The 7,350-nt window shown below is 34.1% G+C and overlaps 1 protein-coding gene across 1 annotated transcript in view; it reads left to right on the top strand.

Annotated features, from left to right (window-relative positions):
• Positions 1-4,403: 4,403 nt before the first annotated feature.
• The window catches only part of rbm7 (RNA binding motif protein 7), a 5,408-nt gene continuing 2,461 nt past the window's right edge, over positions 4,404-7,350 (top strand). The window contains exons 1-3 of the mRNA XM_016491571.1: positions 4,404-4,604; positions 5,792-5,954; positions 6,486-6,573. Coding sequence (XP_016347057.1) covers positions 4,512-4,604; positions 5,792-5,954; positions 6,486-6,573 — 344 coding nt within the window. The 5' untranslated portion in view covers positions 4,404-4,511. The remainder of the gene's footprint in view (positions 4,605-5,791; positions 5,955-6,485; positions 6,574-7,350) is intronic.

Here is a 7,350-nt window from a genome sequence, read left to right as displayed (position 1 = left end):
CGTAACTGATGGCCTAGATCTGGAAATCTCCACAGCTCGTTTTGGTGGCCAACCTCGCTCAGAGCGATAAACCCTCACATCACGTTTGGCTAAAATAACGCTGGCTGGCTACAAACACTCTAATATGATAGAGACACGGATGCCAGAGTGCATGTCTTAATCATGTTAAGTGTAACAGTTGACATTTCAGTGTGCCTAGGTCTGCCGTGGACACATTTTAATCAGGAATTCAATACGCTTAAGTGGCCTCTTAATATAAACAAACTAGAACTATTCTGAGCTCACATACTTTAGCATTTGAGTGGAAGACAAACAAGAGCGTTCACAATAAAGAAAGGGAAAAATCTTTTAAGAAGCTATAGTTTAAAACATGCCAGATTCTTAGAAATGTACTCTTTGTATTCGTGTTCGTTTCATATGGTTTTGAACAACTTCTATAGCCTACCATTTTCAAGAAAAACTAAAATGTATATGATGATTACAAGGAAAATCATAAAGACCAAAAATATACATAACAAAATTAAAATAACTATGGAAAAAAATACCACTCTAATCTTAATCATTATTTATTTTTATTTTATTATTTTTATTGTTTTTGAAATACAATGAATTGTTAATGTTATGAATATATTAAATTTCATCATTATATAAATACAATGTTTTGGGGGAATCGCACCACTTGACATTTTACAGCCTGAACTAACCTTGTCTTGTCATTAAAAAATATAAAATGATCTGATATTTTACTCAACTGATTGACTCGCCAATACGCTTATGGAGATTGTAATTATTCCAGCAGTGCTTTTCATTCTTTTAGATGCCACAGACCCCAAATATGATCATATGAGGGACCCCCATCCTAAAATTTAAACAGCAGCTATATATTTTTATGTATAAAGACCCAATTTATACTGTGAAAAATTAACATTACAAATCTGTAATACAAAAAATTTACAAAAAATAATATTTTAATATTAAAATATTATGACATACTTTTTCTATTCACTGTAGTGTTGCACGTTACATGTATTATTTATTGTATATATATATATATATATATATATAATTTTAATATAGTATATTTATTTTGTTTAATTTTATTCTTTATTTACTTTTTTTTTTTAGACTGTTACATAGACCCCCAGCGTTAATTGTAGACCCCAGTATAAAAACCCCTGTTCTAAACATATGGACAATTAATTCCATTACAATATCAACTATCAGGAATAAAATAAGACTAAAATAAGGTGCATTTCTTATTGACTGAAAACTAAGGTATTATGCTAATTGGCAGCAGGCTGACATGTTGCAACAAGACAGGTCACGACGCCTCAGTTAAATATACTGGCTGGCATTTATTCGTCCTCACCAAAGGCCAACACGGGCACTTGTAAGAGTACAATGCCAACACTTTTCATTTTAGTGCACTACAGCGATGTGTGACAGGGTCGCTGAGGGAATAATTTGCTTTCCATCCAAGTCGTGACTAAGGCAGAGGAAATTCAGCGCTCCCCTGTGATGTGCTGCCTCTGTGGAGCCCACAACACCGGCCATCCTGAGAATCTGACTGAGCTCGCCTCAGGACTGAGGAACAACAACAGTCAGAGAAGACACTACAGAGAGCTTCTTTCTTTCTAGTATTGCTCTTTTCTCTCTCTCTCTCACACGCTCTTTTTGTTTTTCTGTATGAGATTTGTATAATACACCTTGGCTCAACAGAAATTCAATAGAAGTATGCTTTTGGAGTTTGTGTGGGCGTCAGTGAAGTTCTGAGGGCGAACATTGCCATCTACTGTTGGATGGTGGAATTACACACTTAAAGGTGAAGCGTGTGATTCCTGCGCCGACCAGCGGCACCAAACAGAACTGCAACCTGATTTCTGACCCTAGAGATCAAGGAACCGGTGTTGTGCCCAATTCTGACCCCCCGACAGATTATTACCCCCCTAGTATTGGTAGGTTAAGGAGTAGGTGTGGGGGAGGGGTTAGGATTAGGGGTGGGGTTAGGATTATGCAATCAGCTATAAACAAGTGTTTGAAACATTTACATTACATTTACAGACAATTATTAGGAAAAGAAAATATGATTAATTCAAGGAAGAAAGTGTGAACTTAAAAGCTGATTCTACAACTGCCACTTTAGTGCAGTGTTAGGTTACATTAGCAATGAATATTTTTACAATAAATAAATAAAATACTGAAGAAAATCAACTATTTAATGCAAGAAGGTTCAAATATTTTGCGACTTCAACACCTGTAAATAAAGGTACGGTTACCACTGCTGCTTAAAAGTTTTCCTGAATCTCAAATCAAACAGATATTGGAGTACTGTATATCCTTCAAATTAAATAGCACCATCATCAATAAAAAGATCAAAACTATTAATCTCTATATATGCAGAAAACACACTGTTTCAACAAAAATAGTCTTTAAAAAAAGGCTTTCAATTTTGAGACATATCCAGCATACCTCTTCCACAACATCACAGCTAAAAAACTAATTAAGCAACTAATAAAGTAACATTATCGCACTTGTGCACGAGACCAATTCAGAATAAGATGAGTATAATTATCATAATCAACAACTATCATATTCGTATATTCAACAATTCAAAGAATGGCTGCTGGTTTTCAGGTTCATATCAAGCTTGTGGCCTTAATCCATTCGCATTTTAGTGTCAACTATCACAAAAAAATAAATAAATACATAAAATAATAATAATAAATACATAAAAATAAATAAATAAACAGATTCTGTTCTTATGTGATGGGGTGAACTAATCTTTTCAAGCAAAATTATAAATGATATATCAGTTTACAAACTTTGAACGTGGCTCCTCTGAAGACACAATGATGTCACTTCCTCTTGATCAAATTATTAAAGCAACAGTTCGCTATTATTTCAAAGTAAAAAAGAGGTGTGACAGGGGTATCAAAAAGCACTAACATAGTTATCATGATTTATCCCTTTAAATTAGATCAATTAAAATAAATCAATAGATTGCTTGGATTTAATGGATTTTAAAGGGGTGGTTCACTGGGTTTTTTCTAGGCTTGATTGTGTTTATGGGGTGCAGTCTAACATGTGTTAATGCTTCGTTTTTCAAAAAACGCATTATTTTTCACATAATTTACCTTCATTCCACACCGCTCTGTCCCTTCTCTGAGAAACGGGCTAATCATTTCCTTCTTTTATGAAGTCCCTCCCTCAGAAATAGGCAATGGGCTCTGATTGGTTAGCTAGCCCAGTGTGTTGTTATTGGCTCACCTCACCCGCCCCTCACCTCAGCGGCATGTGCTCCGGTTGTATTGTAAACAACGGCGTCGTTAATATCGCTTATCAGTTTGAGCCCGATTGAGAAGCAGAGGAGAGCAGAGCATGATTACGCAACGCCTGAAAATAGACTTACTTCCGTCAAAATAACCAACTACACAAACTTAGTGCCGGTCATGTTGGACAAACAGCAACATTACACACTAACTAACGTTAAAAAAGTGAAATCGCAATCAACCACCCCTTTAAATTGAATTGATCTAGTGATCTATTGATCTAATTTAATTGCTCTAGTCATTCTATATATGTACGTCACAAGTTAAAAAATTTAAAATATATATGCATACATACATACATAGCTATAGCCTAATATATGCTTTCAGTATGGTTTGCAATTCATTATTTTATTAAAATATTTAAGCCTGCAATACTACATTTAATAACATGGAGTGACTCATTTGCGAATATTGCATGATATCCCACATGAAAAAATACTAAAGTAATTTTGAACCATACTATAGTAAAGTGTATTATACTGTATATATTATAGTATTTACAACACTGTTGTACATTCATTTATGCTGTAGCATGCATGAATGTTAATGAATCATTGTTAATGAATGCTACAGCATACTGTAGTATTAACTATAGTGAACTGATAAGCTATAATAAATACTGTAGTATACTTTAGTTTTTACTACAGTAAACTGTAGTGTATTGTAGTATAATCTGCCCTATAGTTGTAGAAAACTTAGTACAGTATTGGGTAAAGTAATTTGTTTACATTACTCTAGCTGTTATATTACCACAGCAACTATAGAATTACCACAGCAAATTAATTCAAGTACTTTACTATAGTATGGTTCAAAAACACTATAGTATTTACTATAAGTTACTATAGTATTTTTTCATGTGGGTGTTTGAAAATATTAACATTTTAACAACACTGTTTAAGAACAATGTAAGTAGTTTAACTAAGGAATCTCAGTTTATTATATAGAGCGTGTTACGGAAAATCTTATGGACAGTTATGACTTGTAAGCTGTATTTCTTCAACAGTGAAAGGGCCTCCCTGTGGTCATTACTGGAACTGTAAGCATGTGTCGTGAAGCGACTCTTCATCACGACAGTTAATGCTCACACACGGCAAACGCGTTTTAAAGACCGATGGGCTGGTGATAAATGCAAGCTAACAGAGTTAACGCAATCAACCAGCTGGACTATCAATATTTTGGAAAATGGGAATAGCCGATGAGGCTGACCGGACTCTGTTTGTCGGGAACCTGGACCCTCAAGTAACAGAAGAAGTTATATTCGAGCTGTTTTTACAGGTGAGTGCTTTAGCGTCGTTGATTAGCCTGCTAATGCTAGTTGTTTTGGTTTTAGTCCATATGCAAACGATCTAATTGAAGGCAACAGATGCATGTTTTACAAACAAGTACGATGGTGTCTTTTTTAAATTTGTATGAAATAGTTTTTCTAATTACTATCAGCCCGTGTCTCTGTTGTTTGCGGGAGTTCGAAGTAATTAACTTAGTTTGGAGCATTTTTGAACACGCTTACACTTAATTTGAACAATTATTCCAGAGTATTAAGTAACTTGTCTGCTGTTTATATTAAGTTATTGTTGTTGTCTATGCACATACACTTTAGCTCAGCTCTTGTCATTCATTTGCATTAAGTCTTTATTTTGATTAATGTGTCGTTCATTTACAATTAAGGCAAGCCATTTTAACAAATAAATATCGCCATAGTTCCCCAGTTGATTAATTGCAGAACATTAATGCAATTGTTGTATATGAGAAGACGTCTGAAATATAGGCTACTTTTGAAACGATACAAACGACACATTATCTACTTAATTATGCACGAATTTGCATACATTACCAGAACCGAAAACGGAACATTGGATGAAGCCTGGTTCAAAATGCTTGTTTTATTTTGTGAACATGTTACAGTTAACATGTTTCTACAGAGGAGATTTTGGATGTCTCTTTTTAACATAAGGTCAACGGCCAGAAAAAGACTTTTCTCAATCTTTTAGAAATTAAATGTTCCACAAATCAGGCAAATGGTGTATAAACAAACCCCCACTGTAAAAACCATATCACAATATAAATGGGAATACATATTTTTAGGTTTAGTTTCTGGATCAGTGCAGGAAAAAGCTCATTTTGAGAAATTGCCTCTAAAGATATGTATTTTAATTAAAATCTACAGACACTAGTAGACAAAGTAAGCAAAGTAGCAACTCAAAATGGACCAGTGCATGAAGGAGGAAAAAAAAAAACGATGGTTTTGCCTGTAGTGTCTAGGGTTGCAAAGGGGTGGAACATTTCTGGAAACTTTCCAAAACTCCCTGGAATATTCAAAAAAATAAAAAATCTTGGAAACTTTCCAAAATATCTGGAATGTTTCCGAAATTTACTGGACGTTTTCCACCTTTTTGCAACCCTAGTGGTGTCTTGGCTTAAGTAACATTAATCAGAAGTCTCACCTGTATTTCCCTTTCCAATAGGCTGGGCCGTTGATAAAAGTCAAAATCCCTAAAGACAGTGATGGAAAATCAAAACAGTTTGCATTTGTAAACTTCAAACATGAAGTGTCCGTGCCCTATGCCTTAAACTTGCTGAATGGAATCCGTCTCTATGGACGGCAGCTCAACATACAGTTCAGAGCCGGTAGGAATTTCCTTTTTTGTGTGCGTGTTCACTAGAGATTTATTACTGTCTATCATTTCAGCATAGAGACACACACACACACACACACACATTTCATGAGTTAGGAACATTTCCACCATAATCTTTAAGAATGTGACGTTAGAAAACAGTGGTAGAGGAAATAAAATTAAGGTTGTGCTGGGATTGTATACAGACTTAATTTTGATGCCATTTACTTACATGATAATGGTCATTTGGTGAGTGATTAATGTGTGCAAATCATTAAAAACAAAAAGAAAAGAGAGGAAATTAGTCTTTAATGTGTAACTTGCTCTTCCACTGAAACAACTTTCTGCGATTCTGAAGCAATGCATCACATTAGGGAAATAAAGTTTTAAAATGGGTGTCACATTGACTTTGAGTTTTTGAAAAGACAAAAAAACTAAATATCATATATAAAAAAATATAATATTCAAATATAAAAATATATTTTCAGTCCAGCAGTGTAAGAACCAGATTAATGGTCATCTCAATCGGTTTTGTTTGTAACAGGCAGCAGTCATATCAGTCAGGAAGGCAAAAGTCCAGCAAACTCTCAAAACCCCAGTCCAGCAAATACACCAGGTCACCGCGGTGGAAGGTAACTTCTGATTTAAATGCAGTGATTTAGTGCTTATGTTTATACCTGCTCTGTTTCAAGTGATCCTGTCACAAGATTTCAACCGAGACCTATCACAGTTTACACATGCTATTAACTTGCATCTCAAATGCGTGTCTTATGATCATTTGTGATCGCATTTCATCAAGTGGAGGGTTTTTGATTTCATGACTGCATCAATCATTTACTATGTTCTTAAGTTCATCAAAAATGTTTAATTTATCAAGTGTATAATAATAGGGTTGCGCAGAATGATCAAAAGATTGGTGTGAGTAAGATTTCAAATATTTTTGAAAAGTCTCTTCTGCTCACCAGGGCTGCGTTTAATTAAAAATACATTAAAACCAGCAATATTGTGAAATGTTGCAATTTGAAATAACAATTTTCTGTTTGAACATACTTTAAAATGTAATTTATTCCTGTGATGTAAAACTACATTTTCATCAACATCCAGTCGTCAGTGTCACATGATCCTTCAGAAATTATTTGAATATGCTGATTTTATTATTAATGTTGAAAACAGTTGTGCTGTTTAATATTGATGTAAAAAACCACAATATTATTTTCAGGGTTCTTGATGAATAGAAAGTACAATTAACAGCATTTATTAAAAACAGAATTACATAAAAAATAAGAATAATTGTCTTTACTACCATACCACTTTCGATCAATTAAAAGGAAAAGTTCACCCAAAAATGGAAAGTTGTCATTATTTACTCACCCTCATGTCATTCCAAACCTGTATGAGTTTCTTTCTTA

This window comes from Sinocyclocheilus anshuiensis, unplaced genomic scaffold, assembly GCF_001515605.1.
Source record: "Sinocyclocheilus anshuiensis isolate Anshui unplaced genomic scaffold, SAMN03320099.WGS_v1.1 scaffold1082, whole genome shotgun sequence".
Lineage (NCBI taxonomy): Eukaryota > Metazoa > Chordata > Actinopteri > Cypriniformes > Cyprinidae > Sinocyclocheilus > Sinocyclocheilus anshuiensis.
The sequence above is the reverse complement of the archived record's forward strand: the minus strand, read 5'-3'. Positions and strand labels throughout refer to the sequence as shown.